The sequence below is a fragment of the Onychostoma macrolepis genome, chromosome 07 (genome assembly GCF_012432095.1).
Source record: "Onychostoma macrolepis isolate SWU-2019 chromosome 07, ASM1243209v1, whole genome shotgun sequence".
NCBI classification, from domain to species: domain Eukaryota; kingdom Metazoa; phylum Chordata; class Actinopteri; order Cypriniformes; family Cyprinidae; genus Onychostoma; species Onychostoma macrolepis.
Window position 1 is genome coordinate 11251259 of NC_081161.1, and position 23434 is coordinate 11274692.

Here is a 23434-nt window from a genome sequence, read left to right on the forward strand (position 1 = left end):
CATGTGCCATCACTTTGTTTGTGTTTGTGTGTGTACCAGTGCCTATGACAGACAGCCCTGCCAAACAATCTGCCACCATGGAGCTGAGCACAGGCTCCTCCTTAGGAGACTTTAATGACTATGCCATCACCTGCTGAAACCCACATGACTCACAGATCAGCATAGATTTAACCCTTTAAACAAAAGACACAAACAACATCCAACTTGACACCTAAGACACAACCATCTCTAAGTTGAAGAGGCATGTGCATCACTCAATATTTCTTAAATTCTGAGATTTAGAGAATTCTAAGAGATTAGGAACCTGTAATCTTCTACTAAAAAAGGGCAAAAAATAAAAAAATAATATTCAGCATTAACGATTTATCACCCATGAAATATTGTTTTCACCATCTACAATACCACAGAATTCTGCAGAAAAACAAGAATTTAGAGTGAATCAAATGAAGAACAGTCTGGATCATATTTCAACCCTAAATCAAAGAGGCAATGATAATATATTTTGCATGAAGAAACTAAAACCTATTTTAGACATTTAGAGCTATTCAGGATGTTTTGTATTTTGTGCAACTCCTCATCCATTCCTATTATTACTGCAACTCAGCTGGATGTTTTCATTGCATTTATAATTCTTTCAGATGATTTAATTCAATATATTTTGGCATTGGCATTTTGATCAAATAAATACATCTTTTTAGAAAATGCACAATGTCCTGCTATCCCAATACTACCAAGACCAATGGCAGTTGTCCATCATGAAAATCTCCACTGATGTTGGGTTTACCTATTAAATAATGTTAATAATTGTTTATAATGGGAACATTACACGCCTCTAATAGTAGCCTAATTGTCATGTCATTGCTCTCCTTATGTGCAGTATGACTTCGTTGTGCCATAAACGTCCCAGGACATGTGGGTGCCATTATTTAAATAATTAAATTGGCATTTGTTGGGTCTACAAACTAAATGCTGAATCGAGTTAAACTTCAGCGCCAAAATATACTAACACTCAAAATGCACAAAATCCACATTCTGTAACGGCCATTACAGCACGCATCGCGCGCTCTGACATCATGCATTCGGTGTGTTTGCGCATTTGTAAAGTCAGTACAACTTGAATGTCCTCTACCTTTGGAGGCTGGTCGTGTGGCGTTGGAGAGCGGAGGTCTTCTCCATACGATGATGTTGGAGAAGCCATGTTCCTTTCGGTGCACCTTCAAGAGCAGGACACACCGCTGCAGTAATTTCTTCCGAACAGGACAAGGACTTTCAGAACAGTCTTACAATACCACATATATCCCCTCCATCTGTTCAGCTGCTACGGGCATCTGAATGACCTACAGTAACTATGTTACAGGGACAGTGGGCGCTAATTGCGATACGTAATCTTCCGTCGCCGGTGCTTTGGTTTGTTATTGAGCGCGCCCTTCCACACCCTCAGTGCAACAGTTTTGTCACCGAATTACAGCGCGCAGACACACATGATAAGAGATAACTCACACTGGGAGGACACTTATTCTTGATCATCAATGACATCTGAATGTCATTCTTTAAATAGCAAAATATCACAAAGCTATGGAAACTTAAGGAAGTGTCACCTTTTCTATTTCATAGGTTTATTTTTATCTATCGCCTTCAATACAGAAAGAAAGCTTAAAGTCTTGGCCACAGGACACCTTAACATTCCCAACAGCTCCAAACTGACCATGCTTACCATGAATGTATGCCAGTGTAGTTTTATTGTGTTTGTTTGTTTGTTTGCAGCCATTACAGCGGTCAATAATAATAATAATAATAATATAATAAGCTTAAGAGTGAAATTGTAGCCTATAATGACATGACAGACTTCCGCAAAAATATCATAAAACAAAAGGGTTTTCAATAGGCGTTTGAAAACATTAAAAAAAAAAAAAAAAAAACTCTAGAAAACACATTGTTTGTACTTTTTACTTAGGCCTGTAGCCACTTTATAGTTAAGAATAAGTGAAATGTTAGTTGAACATGTCCATAGTTATTGTGATAAACATCTGTGGTTCTCTTTCATAAGTTCACAGCTGACATTATGGAGAACACACTCCAGGTGCGACACTGTTAGCCCGGATTTGAAATCTACTTAAACAGTTTAATTACAGTGCACTTAAATGATTTAAGTTTGATTGTATGACTGTAAAATATAAGTATACTCATATACTCATTTTTAGGTGCAAGTCTTGTTATGCCTAAATCTTGTCGAATCTTGTTCCAGCTCTCTGGCACACTAGAGTATTGCAGTCATTTTCTGGATGCTGAGACTGTACTGGGTTTTGTCCTGTGAGGTCGTTATCGTATATATAAGTCACCTTTCCTTCTACAGTATACATTGCTTAAAAGCAGTATCACAGGGATAAAAATGAAAGTAGCAGAATCAATTATGGAAACTCAACTGGATATAATTGTATTAAGCTTAATTTAATTCAGTGATCGTTCAGTTCAGATCAAAAACAGGGTGAAATGCATCTTTGAAGTGAGTTCCATTTAGCTATAGGCAGTTCTACAAAGGGTAGCAATTTCCTTATTCAGCTAAGGCTGCAGTTCAATGATCAATTCAGTCCAATACCTGTGTCAGTGTTGCAAGATGCAATTCAGCTATAAAGCTATTTGAAGCTCCGATGAGTGTCATCATCCAGATTAATGCAGTTCAAGTGTTGTTCTCATCTGACGTACCAGACAGTGCGGTCATATCAATAAACTACTGAAAGAGTTTCAGAACCTGAGCAAGACAAAAACATGCCCAAACTCCATCAAGGAGAGGGAGAGAAGGAGAGAATATATCATTGGGAGAAACCAGGTAAAGTCAGGGTACCAGATTATTTACAGATTATTAAACGTATAATTTTAATCTGCATTGTAGGAATGAAGTGAATTAATTGCAAATACTGCCATTTATCTAATGCATTGGCAAATGCAGTGGAAAAAACAATCACTACTCGTCAGTTATGTAACTGTTCTGTTTGACCTCTGGACAAATATAAACCTCATATAGCAGGTGGAGAAGGAGCAGTCACATTTTTTAAATGTGTTAACCACTTGACCAGGGGACACCAGACTCGGTCCTGGAGGGCCGGTGTCCTGCAGAGTTTAGCTACAACCTTAAACACACCTGAACCAGCTAATCAACGTCTAGGTATACTTGAAACTTCAAGGCAGGTGTGTTGAGGCAAGTTGGAGCTAAACGTCAGGACACCAGCCCTCCAGGATCAAGTTTGGTGCCCCCTGCACTTGACTCTTCCTTTCCTTTCCCCTGCCAATTGTTCAGTTGTTATATTATTGGAATAAAGTGACTAAGGCGGGTTGACTAGTCAATTACACATTTTTACCTCCATTCAAAAGAATTAAGGTCAAGTTCACACAAGAATTCCAAAGCGGTAATTCACCACATTAACTATTGTCATGTTCCATTAACACCGCTGTCTAAAAACTTTTTGTCTTAATTTTGAAAATTAGAGTACATTAGATGCTTTCACATTGATCTGTTTTAAGAGTGACTGAATTACTGGAACACTGAAAGAAACCTTATTTGAAATGCAGTGTCTTATCCACATTACTTACAATAAGTTTCTCACGTCTATTTGATCCTTACTGCTGAGAAAAAAACCTGAGTAAACTCAAGTTTTTAAACGATGTTATTTACTGAAACAAAAAAAAGTTTTCTAAACTAGCCCTGTGTGAAAATTAACTATTGTAAAGGCTCTTGGACTCCAAAGAGCCACAGTGACAGACTATCTCCAAATGGAAAACCTTCTCAGACGAAACCTTCCAAAATTCCTCCAAGAGCACAGTGACAACTCATCCAGGAGGTCACAAAAGACCCAAGGACAACATCGAAAGAACTGCAGGCCTCTCTTGGATCAATAAATGTCACCATTCATGACCCCACTATCTGAAAGACATCGGCCAAAAATGCCATTCATGGAAAAGTGACGAGGAGAAAAACCAATGCTAACCCAAAAGCAGATTAAGGTTGTTCTGAATTTTGCCAAAACACACCTTGATGATCCTCAAACATTTTGAGAGATTGTTTTGTGGACTGATTAGTTGAAAACAGAACATTACATTGGCATAAATCAACCAGTGAATTCCACAAAAAGAAAACGCTACAGTCAAGCATTGTGGAAGGAGTGTGCTGGCGTGGGGATGCTTTGCTGCTTCAAATCCTTGGCAACTTGTAATATTTAAAAATAACATGAATTGTGTCTTCAGACTATGTTGAAACTCAAGTGTGACTAGATTAAGCGGCAAGACAATGATCCAAAGCATAGAAGTCAACCTCTTAATGGCTCAAACCATTAGGGTTTTGGAGTGACATGGTCAAAGTCTTGAACCCAACTGATATTCTGGATCTAAAATGGGCAGTTCATGCTCAAAAACCCTCCAATGCCTCTGACCTAAAGCAGTTTTGCGAAGAAGAGGGCCTAATTCATTGTAAAAGCTTCATAATGCTATATAAATGAATACACCAAAGGAGAATTTTAAACAATGCAAACATATAATCAGACAAAGGATAGTTTTAATCTGTATCTTTGCGTATTTAGTCATGTTAATATTTATTACAAACCACCCTCAAAAAACAAAAAAACAAAGAGAAAAGCTTTTGGAGAAACAAACTAATAACATTTGTGCAATTGTAAAGACATTTTGAAATTCCAGCAGTTTTCTTCCAAAAAGCAATGAAATACATAGTTAAAAAAAAAAAAAAACATTATAACCCAAAACATACAGGACAGAAAATGAGTCCAATTCATAAACCTAATATACTAAAACATGTACACACATAAAATGCCACTTTTTATAATTATTCACCCAAAAATGAAAATTCTGTTATAATTTACTCACCCTCTTGTGGTTTCCCAGTTGTATGCATTTCTTCATTTCTTCACAGAACACAAAAGATGATATTTTCTATAACACTGGAGCCAAACAACATTTGACCCTATTGAATTTCATTGTACAGTATGTAGAAAAAAAAAGTTAAGATTTTACCAAAATATCTTCATTTGTGTTCCAAAGCATAAAGAAAGTTATACATGTTTGGAAAAACATGGGGGATGACAGTTTTCATTTTTGAGAGAACAATCCTTTTAATAACTTGTGAGCTCATTGAGGGTTTACAATATATTGCATAATCTTGTGATATTGATATAATGTCTAATTTTTTTAAATACATATCACAAAGTGTTCTTCACTGAAGAGCAATATTTCAAGGCATTGTTGTAACATAAATAGTGTATGAAATATAAAATTTGTATATACACAAATGCATCCATAACCTGTTAAGATGTAACGCTATAGTTTATTATATTGCAGAATGTTTTACTCTAACTTTCACTTAAATATATTGTCATACATAATGTAATAATGTTTATGTATATATTTTAGCTGAAGATGCAAGCATATTTAAAGAGTGGGCATTAAAAGAAACGCTCAAGTTCAAACCATTAAAAACTAAGGCACATTTAAAAAAAAAAAAAAAAAAAAAAAGAGCCCCATCAAATATTTATCACTAAAAAAGACAGCAGCAAACCTTCGGGACATCAAACATGTACTATATGTATATATAACTACTTAATACTTCTGAACATTCCTATAATACATACACTTCTGAGCATGTCACCTATAATAAAGGTGTCAAGAGTTGATCTCAGAATTTTGTCAAATTTGCGAGCATGATGTATTATGATTTTTAATAAGTATGATTTGGCGGTTACATTTATCAAAAGCAATAATAATAATGACAATCATCATAACTGATTGTCTTTATAAATCATATGAATTGTTGATGTTTTTATGCATGTTTTGAGAGAGATTTGACATGCCAAATGTTATACATGTATAATATTAAAAGAAAAAAAAAAAAAAGAAGAAAAAAAATATATATATATATCACTGAGCCAAATAGGACATTCATATCTTTTGGTAACATTCCAGCTACCAAACAGAGCTAGTTTTCAGATCCTAAAAAACAAAACAAAACATAAAACATAAAACGCTAAACAAAAAACAAAACAAAAGCTAAATAATAAAATGTAAAACTGTTAAGGTGCTTACAGTTATTTAAAACCCTGCAATCTATCCAACCAAGCTTATCATAAAAATTGACCAAATATAACAAAACCATTGTCAAGATTTCTATTTCAGAGGAGTTCAATACTGTTCAAATTGTCCCATGAAATCACATGGTGAAAATGGACCTTGGTCCGAATGGTCTGAAAAATGACTGAATTGTTTTATCGAACATTATTGAAGTGTTACTGTTAATACTCCGGCTTCCAAAGAATGATCTGTTTGTCCACACCACCTGTGATGATAGTACTGCATTGTTCATTCATCCACATACACGTGACTGCACCTGCATTAAAGATACACAGTCAGGTTAATATGAAGCTCTATTCCAAAATCTAGAATGTTATCTACAAAGAGTGCTACATAACTTGAAAATGACTAAACAAAAATATTATGCATTTTGACTAAATTCTAAGCCAATATCCTTAATACAGAAAGAAAATCCCAGTTTCCCCAAGCTATCAAATATGGCAGAGTTAAGAGAATGTTGAGAGAGAGATTTCTATATATATATATATATATATATATATATATATATATATATATATATATATATATATATATATATATATAATGATGAAAAATGAATATTCCGTCATTAATTACTCACCCTCATGTCATGTTCAAACCCGTAAGACCTTCGTTCATCTTTATAACACAAATTAAAATATTTTTGATGGAATCTGAGAGCTCTCTGACCCTCCACAGGACAGCAAGGATATTACCACGATCAACACACAGAAACGTTGCAAGGACATTGGTAAAATAGTCCATGTGACATCAGGGGTTCAACCATAATTTTACGAAGCTACGAGAATACTTTTTGTGCGCAAAGAAAACAATAACAACATAATTTATTCAGCAATTCTTCCGAGTTACCGTCTTCTGCCCCAGAACGTAAATCGACGCAATCAGCGCTGTTTATGTTCAGGATAAAGCGTGCGCATGCTGAACGTAAACAACGCTGATTACGTTGCAGAATGAATTGTTACTATTGGGTTTTTTTGTGCACAAAAAGTATTCTCGTAGCTTCGTAAAATTACGGTTGAACCCCTGATGTCACATGGACTATTTTACCGATAATATTTTGGTAATATCCTTGTTGTCTATGAAGGGTCAGAGGGCTCTCAGATTTTTTTTTCTCAGATTTGTGTTCCGAAGATGAACGAAGGTCTTCCATGTTTGGAACAACATGAGGATGAGTAATTAATGACGGAATATTCATTTTTGGGTGAACTATCCCTTTAAAATGACTCACTCCATTTCAATTAGGATGCAGACTCAAGCCTAGTTCACACCAACATGAGTGACAATGTCAGTTGGTTAGACCACGGGGGCATTTCCCAAAAGCAACCATGGTAACAAATTGTTACCAACAGAGTTCAACAGAAATTGCTACCATAGTCGACTATCGATGCTTTTGGGAAACGCACCCCTGGTCAGACTCACTCTGCTCACTGGTGTGCGTTTACCTGTGTGAGCAGGTATCTTGTGGATGACTTTACTGCTAAGGAGGTCCCATACACTGAGATCTCCTGACATCCCTCCAGACAACACAGTGTTACCATCCCAGCAGAAACACCTAAAAGCAGGAAAGTGATCTTTGGCTTAGAAAATATAGGAAGCTGTGCATATTGATATAATAGCTCCTTAACATGAAACACTGTGCAATATATGTATATATATATATATATATATATATTAGTGTGTGTTCTGGTCACCTCTGCTCTTGCTCTGCGTGTACAGTAGCGATGAGCATGCCTGTCTGCACATCTGTAACCACCAAACACGAGTCCTCCCCAACACTCAGTATATGTCTGCTGTCTGAACACAGAAACAAAATTATATCAAATTACCACTAAAAAAACAAAAACAAGAAAAAAAGTCAAGAGGTCTTAATAAATTGTCTTACATAACTACGCATTACACACACTCACCAGAACTGAAGGCCACCTGATGAATCTTTCCAGCATGGCAGGTCATCTGATTTAGTGGGAGAGGGTTGGCAATGTCCCAAAGAGTAAGTGTTCCTTCTTTAGTACCTGTTGCCAAAAGTGTGCCAGCTGGGCTGAGATCTAAAGTATTAACCTGTAAATATGTATATACAATATATAAATTACATAAATGTTACATTTTTGACAAAATAATATAAAGGCACTTTTCTTCATTAGGGCACAAATAGAATCAGTGCACTCATAAATGTACAATTGAACAACTTTTGCATGTTCTTTAGTGAGCGAACTATTATATATGCCGCATTTTATATTTATGACTTATTACAATTCTTATTTTATAAGTGATTAACGTAATTTATTACTTTAATAAAAATAATTATAATTTATTTTACTTATTTTAATTTTGTGTACAACCCTACATGACTTACATTATTAAAAAAAACTAAACTCTCCCAAAATTGTGGCATGGAAATCATTTAGACACTTTGTATAACATGGTGGAACTCTGTATAACAGAATATGTTAGTCTCAACCAATTAACTCTGTTACCCAAGATGTAAGGAAATATAATACTCAATCCGAGCATCATCAAGAAACGGCTAAAAACACATCTCTTCCATCTTTATTTGATCCTCTAACTCTAGCACTCTCTATTCTAATTCTATTCTTTAAAAAAATTGCCCCTATTAGACTTCCATTCTATTCATTTACTGCTTGTTTTCTTAAATAAATAAATAAATAAAAAATAACACTAGCTTCTCTAATCTTTTTGTATTCTATCGGTTTTCATTTTTATTTATTATACAATTAACAAAAGCAAAAAAAAAGGCCTCTAAAACTAGCTTGCTCTATGCTTTTTCTATTCGGTTTTCTTTTTATTATATTTTCTTCTTCTTATAAGAATTATAAATATAAATATAAATATAAATATATATATATATATATAGTGATAGCTTTAAGCAAAATATGCAATCCTGCAATGCAATTATTTGGGGCAAGCATCATGTAATTTAATGTACATGACGTCACCATAGGCTCAAAGATTATTAGTTTGCACATTTTTTTTAGTAAAAAGCTTGCCTTTCTGTAGCTTGAATAAAGTTATATAGAGAAATCTAATAATAGATTCCTTCCTATTCAAGTTTTCAATTTGTTTTTTTTCAAACATTGTTCAAACCTATCTATGGCACTTTGTTCACTTCTTAAAAATAACTTCTGGTACGTGCTTATTGTCAGGTATGTGACTGGCTTTAGTCAACGGTGCTGCTTAGATGTCTCTGCTACAATTTGTCGTACAGTCTGACATAAAAATAAATAAATAAATATTTCTGTGTATAGTAGGTTTATGAGACTTAACATTTAATTTGAAAAACTAAAGTAACTAAACTTTTACACCTCAGTTCTGAAAAGTGACAAAAATGAATAATCAGCTGTTTGACACAGTTGCCTATATTGCAGTTTTTTAAAGATTCCTCAGCACTAACCCCGGCCTCATGTTCAAATTCAGCAAGCAGGTCAAACTGAGTCCTTTTATTACTGGAGATGTCATCTGCTGCACATTTCCAAATCTGTTGAAATAAAACAGAGAAAGTAGGAAGTCAATTGAAACTGTAGGTGATTTAAATATAAAAATGATTTGTTTTATCATTTGAACCATATAAAAGGAAAAATAAATTAGTTTGAATATGCCACTATAATTTTTTTAAAGATGCATAAAGTTCAGCTTGATTTCATAAGTTCTTCCGTATTCACAAAGAATGTCATCATCCTATTGAAATAAGCAATTTTTCTTTTCTAGTTCACCAGAAATAAAATTGTTTGCAAAAAGGTTTATTTGAAACATTTAGTACCAAGTAAACAAGGCGTCCTTGGTAACTGTAGAGTACATTCAGCTCTGCTCATAGAGTTAAAACTAAGATTTATCCATCCCTAAATGATTTGCAAGAAAGCAAACTTGGCTGGATTAATTTAGAATACCTTCACAGTAGAATCCCAAGATGCTGTGTAAAGTTTGTCATCCCTCCAGCAAATATGACTAACTGCATCATCATGACCCATCAAAGTGTCTTGTCTTCTTCCGTATGCTATAGAGTAAAAATATCTACAGGAAACAAGAAAAGGATCGAAGAGTAAGTGAACAGAAAAAAAAAGGAGGCGGCAGAAGAGTGATAAAAATGAGAGAAATATATAAATGTATTAAACTGATTACATATTTATATGAATATGATTGTGGTTACTACTAAATGCTTACACATTGTTGTCCCAGGAGGAGCACACAACAATCTTATCATCAGGCAGCATCAGACAGGAGGACAGTGCCTTGAGGGTAATTTGAGAAAAAATGTTTGTTTTAGTTAGAGGTAATATAAGATTTCATTCTAACCTGGCCATGGTATACAGTGACCCCCAAAAAATATTTGGCCACACTTAAAAAAAAAATGCTACACTTCAATAAGAGCAAAATGTTAAATAAAATAAAATAAAACAACCTTAAACTAAACATGTGTCCTCATTTTCGAATAACTTTTTTCCCCCCAGAGTAACACGAAAACAGCATCTTCAGAAAGAGTCATCTCAGAGTGGATGCAAGTGAAAAAGAGAAAATGTATCCATATTAATGTTCATAGAGCTCATAGAGCTCTCTCTTAAAGAGTTGTTGATCTGAATCAGGTGTGTTAGAGAGAGATGTACAGTACAACATGTGCAGAGCAAAGATTCCTCACGAACAGGATTGAAACCACTGTATTAGTGGACCAAACTTTTGTATAATTTATTGTCTAATGCAATTAAATAAATATATATAATTTTTTTTTTTTTTTTTTTAAGTGTGGCTTAAGTTCAAATACCTTTTGGGGACACTGTGTTTACTACAATCTCTAGAAAGGTTACCATGTTCGAGAAGGACACACTTCTTTGCAGTCCATTTTCTTTTGAGAACATCTTCAATGTGGAGTCTACGTGAGAATAAAGGACAGGTTTACTTATACTTCCTGTGAGAGGTGATCATTTAACTCAGCTAATTTATAGGAATCTGTCATGATACACTAATGAGACTAAATAACTGATGAATTCCTAACCTTGAGAAGTTGAGAAGATTGAATCCCCAGTGAGGGTCACAGCAATGCCTGTTACTGCTCTGCGGAACCAAAATAACAGGGTCAAAAGTAGATTTAAAAATCCAACAATAATCTTTGCTTTCAAACGCGCGATTTCACAGATAAGGTACTCAACAGATACTCACTCTTTGTGTATTTTGTGGCAAGATTGCAATGCAAGTTTGTTCATGTTGCTCCAGGCCATTTTCTTACTCTCCTCTGTCAGGTCCTCAAATGATTCCATACTTGGAGACCCTAAACAAAACACTTATGTTAGTAGGATTTTAACATCAAAAATTGACAATTTACAAAGAAAATGACACTTTCAAATTTTAATTTGCATATTCATGCCACATATAGTAAAAGAGGTCAGGGTGAAGAGTTACATTCAAGCCATTCTAAGGCATGAAAAATTATTTTTATGAGGAAAAAAAAAAGTTTAAATGTCATTTTGATTATCGAAGTTGAGTTCTAAGACATCCTTTGAACACATCTACTTCTTATGTTTTTACTATCACAAATGTTGAGATTAACCAATCAATATAAAGATATATTTTGATTTCCTAATGGTGACTATTAGAAGCATATTGAAAATGCAAAGTCGGCAACACCTAAGCTATTTTTTTAATTAATAAATTTTTCTTTGATACTTTTGGAGCTTAGGTGTTGCCGACTTTGCATTTTCAATATGCTTCTACTTGTTTTTTAGTCGAGCACCCATTTGAGATAGATGTGCGTGCTGTTGTTTGCTCTAATGGTGACTATTGCAATTTAATATCTGGAAAATTGCATTATTTCAGGAACCTTGTTACAATTCTTTTTTAGGACCATTCCAGCTCTGCATAGCGAGAAACGGAAGCTGCAGATGGATAAGGTCCATTTTCAGTGGTACATTAGGCTGGAAAGAATGTTGTTTGATTATAAAGGAGAAAACAAGCACCGAGCCATTTCCCTGATGAACAGATTGATATTTGTTTGTGGTGAGTAGTTTAAGAATAGTTTAGGTCTTATTCAGACTGTCAGTCGAAATCTGATTATTTGTGTTTCCGATTGGAATCTGATTTAAGTCTGAAAACTCAAAGAGGTGTGTAGACCAGCAGCATATTGTTATTTTCTGCTTGACTTGCATTTGCAACAACACAACATTGTTTGTGCAAAGAAATTGGTCAGACTGAAATGGATTTACAGAAATGCAGATTTCAAAATTGTTTTTCCATGTGAATTTTTTGCAGTTTACACTTGCTAAATATGATCGGATTCCAATTGAGCATGCACAAAAATCAGATTTGGACTGACAGTCTCAACAAAGCTTTGAACTATCCTTCACCGCTGCTTATTAAACAACTTAACTTTGATGCATCACTCGATACACCTACATCCGGTTGGCAAAGGTCACTGTTGCTTGTGTTGCTCAGAAGTCACCAGCTCTCCATTGAAAATGAATGGAGTCATGTTGCTTAGTTACGGCAGTAACAGGGCTTAACAGTATTTGTTTATGTTTTATGAAATAAATTTGCTTGGCTTTTAATTTGAGTCCTGACCTAATGACCAAGGGAATATGTGGGCCTCAAAGCCATATAATTTGAAAACCATTGCAATGGAGCATGCTTACAGTGCACACTGCTAGTGCATACTTTAGTGAAAACTGAACTAAAGCAAACACAATTAGTGCAGTACATGTGTGATTCTCTCGTACCTGGTGAGAGCTCACTGCTGCTGAGGCTGGGGGTTGCTGACAGGTTGTGGAAGCGTGGAGTGATCCTCTGAGGATGAGGAGTGACAAAGAGTTGTCGTGGCGTTTGTCCAAACTCCAATATCTGAGTTAGCATGGCTATTTTCTGATCTGGGTCCTCAATACTGCAGAAACACAGACACACACACTGACAAATGTACACTGACATATATAAAAAAAAAACATACAAATTGGATCAAAAAGATATTCTGGCAGTCAAGTAGGAGTTATTTAATTAGAGATACATTTTCATTTAATGAAGTTTACCTATCGCAGTCAACTCCTCCCTCATACGTTAATGGATGGAAAACTGTAATATAGTAAACATCATTGTATTTATTCATAATAAAATAATATCAATAATACACTAATCCTTCATACTTTAAACAATGTTTTATAACTGAATATTTGACTGATGCCAATCTGTGTTTGTCTATTTTACCATTATGGGCAGCCACAGCTTCACTTCCCCTCTGTTTGTAGCCAAAAATCAGATCAATCCACTCGTGCAGGTGTTCAGACACATACTGACTCTCCAGTGCTAAACACATTTTCTCCAAGAAGTCATCCGGATCTGCTTATGTACACAACACAGAGAAATGTAAACAAAATATAAGACGTGATTTCATACAAAGGGCTCCAAAGCAGGAAAGGTCAGACAGTAGCGTTTATTTGCATCCCAAAATTGTCAAATAGTTTGAGCTATATAACTGTCTTTACTTATGAGCAAATGAGTTGAGTTTAATAAGAAAGACTAAAATGTGCAGTGTTGGGGGTTCTTCAGGACCAGGATTGGGAACCACTGAGTTAAGATTTTAGCAATCCTATAAAACCACTGCATGTCACACTGTGCGACATGGATCTAATAAACCTGGCTACGACATGTGTGTAGACTGTACGATGACTCGTATGATACAACGTCGAATAAAACGTCATCAGCATGCGCTAGTGCTAAACAAAAAGAGCGTGATAATAAATCACAATTTAGCAGTTGTATTTTTTTTTGTGTGTGCTGAAAAAAAGTGGAAGCGGTGAAAGAGGAAAGGATACGAGCTTGAGTTAAGCAGTTTTACGATTTCATGTCGCAGTTTTATTGGTTGGTCAGTAAACGTGGATCGTACCAGAAAACACACTGTGCGATGATCCTGCTGTATCGTAGGCTATCTTTGGTTGCAAGACCGTGACAATGGCCGTCTTTGAACCTCTCTCACTGTATGACACAGGACCACTAATTAGGAGCCACAAAAATGTGTTTAGGGCTTTAGCGGATGCAGCAGGTTGACTTAAACTGCTATAATGCAGGTCAACATTTCACTGCTGGGATCCAGGCACTTGAATCAACTCTTTAAATGCCAAAAGCGCACTCAACTATACAGTGCATTCCTAAATATAGAAGTGTTCTCTATCATCTGATGCTGCCAAGATCAAAATAAAAAGTGACATGGTTAACTGCGGCACGTAGCTATGGCTGGGTTTAATAAATTAAATGCATTCTATAATGAGCTTAAATTTACATTAAAAGAAAGCAGATACACACACACACACACACACACACTGACATGAACAATAATGATTTGCTATTTCAGCACATTTAGCACTGGGTGATTATCTTGATTATATATTATTACTTTCAGCTATCAGATGATATTCTGTAGATCTCTCAATATCAACACTTTTCTAAATCAGAAGACTGTAATTTTAAAGAAATATATATTTTTATACTGCTTGAGTTAATGCAAGAAGTAAACATTTCAATTTATTTATAAAGCACAACTAAACACAACTACCGTTGACCAATGTGCCGTACAAAATAAATAACCATTAACAGAATTAAGACAAAGACAAGATCACAAAGGCAAAGCAAATGCAAATCATGAATAATAAGCCAGATCAAATAAAAATGATTTTAACCCAGATTTAAAAATGGATAGTGTAGGGACGTTTCTGATTTCTGAAGGTAGACTATTCCAAAGTCTCGGAGCGGCTACGGTGAATTCTCGATCAACCCTAGACTTGAATCTGGTTCTAGGAACCACTAAGAGCCTTAAATTGGCAGACCTAAGCGGTCTTGCAGGTTGGTGGTCTATCAACAGATCAGAGGGTGCTAAACCATTTAAAGACTTAAAAACCAATAAAAGAACTTTAAAATTAATCCTGTAGTGCACAGATAACCAATGTAAAGACTGAAGGACAGGGGTAATATGCTCACGCTTTCGAGATCCCGTCAGGACTCTGGCAGCCGCATTTTGAACAATCTGAAGGCGGTTTAAGGAAGATTGACTGATCCCCAAATAAAGTGAGTTACAATAATCAATGCACTCAATATACTCTTTATATATTAGGCATGTTTTTCTATAGTTTAAATGAAAAGCATGCCCATCTTTGAGTGAATTTTATTTAATTATTTTTTAACCAATTCATTGCAACTTTTTTCAACTGATTTGTGGAAATTAATCAGACTTGACAATTTTGATACAGACCAATACACAAGCTGAACCAACTACTTTCACAACTTCCACTGTTGTTTAAAGCACAAGATGGGGACATGAAATATCTTTTTTTAAATGAAATTTAACTTCAGAAAAATAAAAAGAGGAAAAAAAGTGAAAAGGACACAAGAAAGAATGAGCACCTGATGCCCAAGGAGGAAGTTCAACATTTTCAACTCTGCCTCCTCCCTGCCTCCTGCCCAAATTCAAACCTAGCAGATTCTTCAGAAAGCTGCTATCACTTCCATAGAACTCAGGAATCAGCTGTAAATACACAGATTCAAAATTAAAAAAAAAAAAAAAAAAAAAAAACACCCACACCAAGTCCTTTATTGCATGTCCTACAAACGGACCGGTTCACAAAATAGTCAATTTTATCACACTAAATTATTTATTTAAAAAAAAAATAAAATAAAAAAATTCAGGTTTGCTATATGATAGAAAGGCAGGACGTCACATTCGGAAAACTCACCTCTTTGAAATCTGTGCCTCCCTCTAAACAATTCTTCCATGTCTCACCAACACTGCATACACAAATGCACAATAATGTAAGCAAATGTTTTTCAGTATGTGCATGTTTGCTTGCTGGCGTGTGCAAATACCTGTTAAACATTCTGTCTGCCTGATCAAATCGTCCATTCTGTAGGCAAAGCATGTGCTCTGGAGCTGCAGGAAGGCAAAAGATATGCCATCAAACACTGCAGTATCCAAAAATTATCACCAAGTGCATTTTCAGATCTATAGATTGCATGCTTTGTTCTGAAACGGGGACATCAATTATTATAATGTTGTGTTTTCTCCTTCGTTTTGACTTCACAAGGCAGCATTTTAAAGTTACCAAAGTTTATGCAAGTCACATGTAAGCATTCATGTTCCAGGATTCCACTCATAACCATCAAGATGGACTGTTTACTTTATTTATTTTTGTTTTCAACACCATATCAACAATAATGGCTATATCCATGGCAAAATTAACAATATATTAAGATGGATTGAGAAATTAGCTTGAATTTACATGCTTAAATATAGACAAAAGACATCATCTCTTGTATCAATTCCGTCCAAATCGGTATACAGAGGTCAACCATTAAATAAATTAAACTTTAATTTTGAAAACGACTTTTGTCTGAATACTGCTACAGAAGCATAAAGGTGAAACAAATCCTTACCAACTCTGACAAGGTAGAAAAGCACATATCCAGGTGATGAATAATGACTGCCATACATAAAATGAGGCTCAGGCATGTCTCTGTAGCGTTCCTGTAGTGCACACACACAAGACATAAGAGATTTTTATATGATGATAAGGAATATAAATTTAAAAAGGCTGTCTGTGATTACTGGATTTCTCACCAGTAATCTCTCCAGTCTCTCTGTATTCAAAGCTCCAATTGGTTTACCGAGATCTCGAAATGAAGCAGGGTTCAGCAAATCTGAAAACAAGATATTTTTTAGCACGAGTGTGTGTGATGTGTGTTCTCAGGTGCGTGTGTGTTGGAGAGAGACTGACCCAGCTGTGTGCTGCTGTAGTCACTGATGGCCCAGGGGAACACTGGATACTGGGAAAGGTCATTTACACTGCGGTCTGCTAAATTGTTTAGATGAAGTAGGTACTGATAGTTGGAGATGTGACCTCTCTGCCACTGTAGCATGTAGCTCTCCGCTGTGCACTCCGCTACATGATTTTCTACATCACATACACACAGATCTTCAGTAAATACAACGCGTTGGTTATTGGTAGCTGGTTTTACATGCTTTTAAGGTCAGTCTGGTAGAACAGGTACCACTGGAGACCAACTTCATGCTCTGTTCAAGTCATACTTACAAGTCAAATAACAGGAATTGGGGGTGTGAAAATTAAAGTCAATGAATGTTGACTGTACTCTTTAGTTTGTCGACATTTTGAGTAGCCTACTATTGATGAAGAAAAAAACTCTAATGATTGGTTTGAAGTAACCAAATTACATTTACAAAATACATCTCAGAGTTTCAACCATAAAGGTGTTTTACTATCCAATGCTCAAATCATGATCACCCTAAGTTAGACCTTTATATACAGGATAATACAGTTATCCTTTATATATAACATTTATACATTGAGGATAATACTGATAGGGCTGGCTGTCACACTTTTTACTCAATCAAATGTTTTAGCTATATTAAAATGGAAAGTTAACAAAAAAAAAAAACAACAAACCACTATTCACTTATAAATTACAATAAATTTTTTTGGATTCAAATTATGTTCACTACTGCATTTACGCAACAACTATTAAAAAAAAATATGATGATTTTCCAATTTTATATACACAAACAACACCACTGCTAAACAACACCCCTATATTTACTGAAAAACAGCCCATGTCACATAAAAATAAAGCCTACCAAGGAAAGTTGCAATGTAGTAGTAAAGCTCATCTCTTTCTTTAGTACTGTAGAACTTCAGGTAGATATCCGAGCACAGATCATTCTCTGTGCAGAACACCTCAAGGCCCTTAACACACACACACACACACACACACACACACACACACAGAGTAAATACACATAAATTCACATGCACTCTGCAAATTATGTCTTTGTTTTTGTGTGTAAATACCATAACAGACACAAAACTGGAAAATAAATAAATAAAAGAACATCAAATAAACACTCACCAAAGGCCTCAGCCCATGTCTCCGTTTGTAGATGCGTCTTACACTATGTAACCCAATCTGCACCACTAAATCCTTTTAGAAATACAGAAACACACATAAGAACTGCAGTGGAGGAACTGCATAGTTGATAAAAGAAAAAGAAAGCTCGCACAAAAACTCACAGGATAGCCGTTCATAGGCTGGAAGTAAAGATTGCAATCAGTGATGCAAACGTGACCCGCGTTTGTCACCAAAGGAGAAACCATTTCTGCCACACACTCCATGTGAGGGTTTTCTGTTACATGCTGAAAACTGCACACACAAACATTATAATTAATCCATCTTTCTACTAGACAACAATTCTGAAATAACAGAGGTTTGAGGTCTGTTGGGTCCGCACCACGTCGAGCCATAACGTGCCGCAGACGCATGCAATGTAAATAAGGGTTTATGCTCACCAAGGCTGCATTTATTTTGGTAAAACAATAATATGACTACAGGTTAAAAGAATAGTTTTCTACAAAATGATTAGAACACTAGTATTTTCACCAGCTAAAAAAATGGTTTTAAGTCAGTATTTTCAATTTTTTGCTGTAGTGTGTCAGTAGGAAATATGAGTTTACATTTCCAAACATTCATTTTGCCATTAATTGTAATAATCCAGTGCGATTTTTGCACAAGGAGTCTGACAACAGCCAGTGCTCCGCACAGAGATCTGATCTCATTATCATCCAGTCTGTCTGGAATGACATGAAGAAACACAACAAACTGAGATAGACTAAATACAGAAGAACTGTGGCAACGTCTCCAAGATGCTTCAAGAATCCTACCTGCAAAGCTACCTGAAAAACTATGTGCAAGTGCACATAGGTCAAAAGCTGCTTTAAACGCAAAGGATGGTCACACCAAATGATGATTTCATTTTGTTAATAGAAGTTAACTGATAAAGAAAATCTATTCATGATAACATCTTCTTTTTACAGCGTTTTTACACAAGTGCCAAAAACGTTTAACAGTACTGTGGCTTTGCAGGTAGATTTCTTGAAGCATCTTGGAGACGCTGCCACAGTGTTATTATTATATTTCTGAAGAAGGCTTTGAATAGAAAGTTAAAAAACAGCATTTATTTGAAATGGAAGTACTTTGATCAATTTAATGCATCCTTGTGAATAAAAGTATAATTTTTTCTTGCTTGCTTTCTTTCAAAAAAACAAAAACAAAAAAACAACTCTCTTACTGATCCCAAACTTTTAGTATGTACTGCTTATGTACTACTTTTGTATGCGGTGTGAAACTCTGAGATCATCAACAATTGAACGAACGATCATGATACTTGTTGGTTCTTACCTGTTTTTATCAAAACACGTTCTTGCTAACCTGGACTGCAGTATAGCTGCAACCTTCAGCAGAAAAACAGATCAAACACAGCTCACCCATAAATATTCCAAAAAGGAAGCAAATTATTATTAATGGAAATTTGTTTCATTTTACTGACCATTGCTGTCTGGTCACCCTGCTTATCCAGACAGGATGCTCTGTGTAACTGCAAAAATTGCCAAATTATTTAAACAAACGAGATGAAAATTCAGAAATCTCAAAGAAAAGGAAAAAAAGGGGGGGAGGGGGGCAAACCTGTAATACGATCTGAACAACATCCTCTGTTTTTCCCAGCACCTCCAATTGGAATGTGACCTTTTTCTCTCCCTAACATGCATCAATCAATCAATACATCATAAATGAATAAATATTATGTCTTGAAATTTGCCGAAACTCTAATAAACAACAGATGAAAATATCAACGTTGTAAATATTTGTTCCCCACCCACTTCTCATCTATCTTGGACAGAGACAGAAAAAATGAACTCACCCTTTCATATTTATATGGAGCAACCACATTGTCTTCTTTAATTAGATAAATCTGAGGGAAAATAAATAAATAAATAAATATATATATATATATATATAAAAGCTGAAACTTGCAGGACTACAGATATTAAAGAATTAAGAGGATGTGAGGCACACTCACCTGCTTGGTTTCTATAAGAATACAGGGAGGTTTACTTCTGCAAACACACATAAAAAGGAATTGAAAAAGAAAAGAATTAAAATTATATCAATGCAAAATTGCACTAAACCCAAATACATCAAACAAAACAAATGATTTTTGTGAACATTAATCATCAGTATTACTCTATAAAAGGGTTGTGGCCCGTTTCCTCCACTGCTCCTATTCCTTTGCAGTCTTTCAGAAGAATCTGCAAGAAACATTTTCTTATTGTAGAACAAGAAAAACAGCAACTAAGCTTGGTGGTAATATGAAGATAATACCTTTAAAATAGGCTTAACAGCATCATCGGGTTCAAAAATGACTGATTTGGAACAGATTTTTAGCGAGCCACTAGTACGTCTGTGTATAAAAAGAGAAATTGTAAAAAATCATCAAAGATTATTTTTGTTTAGTGACAAATTCTGACTTATACAGAGGAGGGGAAGAATTTCAGCAAACAATGAAACAGCTTTGTGTATTCTCCAGACAAAACTAGTGTAAGGGTTCAGAAGATCTTTAATGCACCATAAAAGTTATCTCATGCTACATACTATGATGCTTTCTATCATTTTCAGAACTTGACCGAACAAGTCCAGTTCCTTCTATGGAAAAAAGCACCTCTGACAATCCATTTTTGTTTTCCATGGAGAGAAAAATCACATGAAGACAAAATGAGGGTGAGTAAATGATGACAAAAGTTAATTTTTTGTTTGAGCTATTCTTATAAACCAACTAAGGTGTGAACTGAGGCGGGAGGGGAAATCAATGAATTAGGAAATATGCCTTCACATATAAGGGTTCAACACATCCTGCTATACACCCAATTTTTTTTATTGTATTATTTCAGACACATTGACAGTCAACAAGAATCGATCCCTGTTTTACAATTGACTCTGGCACAAGGGCTATTCAAAGTCAAGGAATAAACTTTTTGGAGTTGACTCCCAATCACTACACAAACATACAGCCAAGCAATTCAGTGTCATATTCTAAAAACATCTTGCATTTCCATAATAAATTATTCAAGATCAGTCATTCAGTTAGTTAGCTCACCTGTTTGCCTCCGGACCTCTGCTGGTCAGATTATATGCAGTGTGCTGTTCAAAATAATGTTCCTCCAAATCCAGCAACAGCAGCGAAAATCTGCACATAAACATGAACAAATGACAAATGTTTAAAATGTTTTTCCCTATTGTCCAAAGTGATACATTTCTAAAGGAATGTGTGAAGGTTCCTGAAAGTCCCCAATGGGATCAAATAAGATGTAATCTAATCTTTATAAAAAAAAAAAAAAACCTACTTGTTTTTCAATGTGTACGATGAGTTTTAAAAATGTTAAAGAGTTTACTTTAAATTATCTTTTGGTGTTTTTTGCAGGTATCTTATGATGTCGTTGGACATATCCTGTATTATTGGCAACTGTGTTTTAAGATCTAATTTTTGTTTTTTATGTTATGTTGGAATCCTATAAGTTCTCATTAGGTGTCTTTAAAAGGATGGTCCAACCATCATTTCCTCAACCTCATCCCATCCCAGATGTATGAGGTACATTCTTTAGATGAACATAAACAAATATTGTTAGCAAAAAATAAAATAAAAAAATCCATCTCTGTGAGTCCATATAATGCAAGAGAATAGTTGGCCAAAAGTTTATAAATGCTTATAAACAAAATGATCCCGATGGGAATGTACATTCAGTAAAGGTCTGTTAATCAGAGATGATGTTGTAAAGGAGCAAGGAAGTTAATGTTTTTAACTAAAGATTACTAGGGTACTTTTTTAAAATAATAATGATAATTTATAATACACACTGCAACATTATATAAATAAATAAATAAATAAATAAATATTAAATAATAAATTTAAAAAAAAATTATTATTTCACAGTGACTTCAAGTAAAGTGCCCTGAGCACTGCCTGAAGGAACTGAACAAATTAATAAATATAAAACTAAGTCTAGTCTACTGTATGACACAGCTGGTCATGTGACATCAACAATCCTCATATCATGTGAGTGCAATCATAATTTTTTTTAAATGCAAAAAAAACATAAAAAGTGTTCATTTCTAAATTAGGTCAAAACAAAAACGGATTGTGAGTCATAACATTACTGCTGTAAGGGGAATATTCACACGGTTGAAACAAACAAGGGACCGGGAATTATACAAATGAATTGGACACCGCTCTCTCTCCCTAAACAATTCACCCGATGCTAGGAGAAATGTTAATTTAAGGTAAAAATAAAAGTATTAACAAAGAAAGCCTTACATATGCACGCACTCCAACATAAACGCTACGCGAAACAACACTGATACATGTGTTGTGTTTACTGGCCTATGAGGAGGACGATCCAGCGAGCTAAAGTGACACAAAAGGCCTGAAGTCAGAGTCCTACGGGACGGACCTGAGAGAGAACACCTTCCTGATCCGTCTGGGATGTCAGTATAAACAAAGTGCCAGTTAAAATACGAATGCACAATACCGTTCTTTGCTGCGATCCTTCTTCGTAACGAAAGCCATGAGGGATCAGTGCCTGCTACTGCAGACATGTAAACACGGAAGTCCTCTGAAACGGAAGAACCGGCTGATCGAGTCTCATGCTTGGACACTGGCGCTTATATCAATGTCATGCTGCCGTGGAGAAATAAATAACAATAAACGTTTCTGGAATATGTGTGTTTATCCATTCATAACATTCTGCTGACGGGACCAAATGTAAAATTCTACTTATAAAAACTAATTCCGGTCCTTGATTATGATTAGCTGCAGCCATGTGACCTGTTGTTGTGTTTATTTAATTAATGAAACCTTGACAGGACAAAACAAAACAGAAAAAGAAAGAAAGAAAGAAAAATCCAGGTATGGTTCCTGTAAACCATAGCTTCTTCTGATCATTTTCATTCTGAACTACATATAGAAAAATACATTTATAAATATTTTTATTAGGCTATATAAAAAAATATGGACGGTGCATCTCTATTTCCTTCCACTGTAGAAAAATTAGGCCAAATGAAATTGCAGTAGGCCCTACTACATTTGAATTTGAACCTACTTCACAACTGTTAAAAAGTATGTACTGTATATAAGTAGGTTCTATAACAGGGGTCTCCAAACCCTGCTCCTGGAGAGCTACGGTCCAGCAGATTTCAGCTCCAACTTCAATCAAACACACCTGAACCAACTAAACAAGGTGTTCAGGGCTACTTGATAATTACAGACAGGTGTGTGTTGGAGCAAGGGTTGGAACTGGAGTCTGCAGGACGGTAGCTCTCAAGGAGCAGGGATGGAGAATAACATGGGTACCCATTGGGTAGTCTGAATGAAATTCTGATGTACAACATCCGCCATGCTGTTACTGTCACCTGACCTGTGGCCTCATGG

At 35.3% G+C, this 23434-nt stretch overlaps 2 protein-coding genes across 4 annotated transcripts in view; both read right to left on the reverse strand.

Annotated features, from left to right (window-relative positions):
- Window positions 1-1441, reverse strand: part of ank2b (ankyrin 2b, neuronal) — a 158594-nt gene extending 157153 nt beyond the window's left edge. The window contains exon 1 of the mRNA XM_058781273.1: window positions 1130-1441. Coding sequence (XP_058637256.1) covers window positions 1130-1198 — 69 coding nt within the window. The 5' untranslated portion in view covers window positions 1199-1441. The remainder of the gene's footprint in view (window positions 1-1129) is intronic.
- A 3085-nt stretch (window positions 1442-4526) lies between these two features.
- nsmaf (neutral sphingomyelinase (N-SMase) activation associated factor) lies at window positions 4527-22741 on the reverse strand. 3 transcript variants are annotated; one of them, XM_058781306.1, is made up of 31 exons: window positions 22536-22741; window positions 21107-21196; window positions 20335-20413; window positions 20197-20261; window positions 20033-20069; window positions 19874-19924; window positions 19639-19710; window positions 19502-19549; window positions 19354-19406; window positions 18189-18318; window positions 18028-18099; window positions 17756-17864; window positions 16881-17057; window positions 16724-16803; window positions 16540-16630; window positions 15973-16036; window positions 15843-15894; window positions 15514-15634; window positions 13324-13458; window positions 13149-13191; window positions 12846-13006; window positions 11296-11404; window positions 11132-11190; window positions 10944-11008; window positions 10306-10373; window positions 10032-10155; window positions 9539-9622; window positions 8037-8187; window positions 7821-7923; window positions 7572-7681; window positions 4527-6385 (listed from the first exon to the last, which is right to left on the reverse strand). In XM_058781306.1, exons 1-31 carry the CDS (start codon window positions 22571-22573, stop codon window positions 6291-6293), a joined length of 2736 nt encoding a protein of 911 aa, XP_058637289.1. In that variant the 5' UTR covers window positions 22574-22741; the 3' UTR covers window positions 4527-6290. The 3 variants fall into 3 exon arrangements, with proteins under 3 accessions (XP_058637289.1, XP_058637290.1, XP_058637291.1); XM_058781307.1 differs by having other exon boundaries at window positions 13324-13455; window positions 22536-22740; XM_058781308.1 differs by lacking the exons at window positions 15514-15634; window positions 15843-15894; window positions 15973-16036; ... (13 more) ...; window positions 21107-21196; window positions 22536-22741 and having other exon boundaries at window positions 12846-13043; window positions 13324-13455.
- Between the last annotated feature and the right edge of the window lie 693 nt (window positions 22742-23434).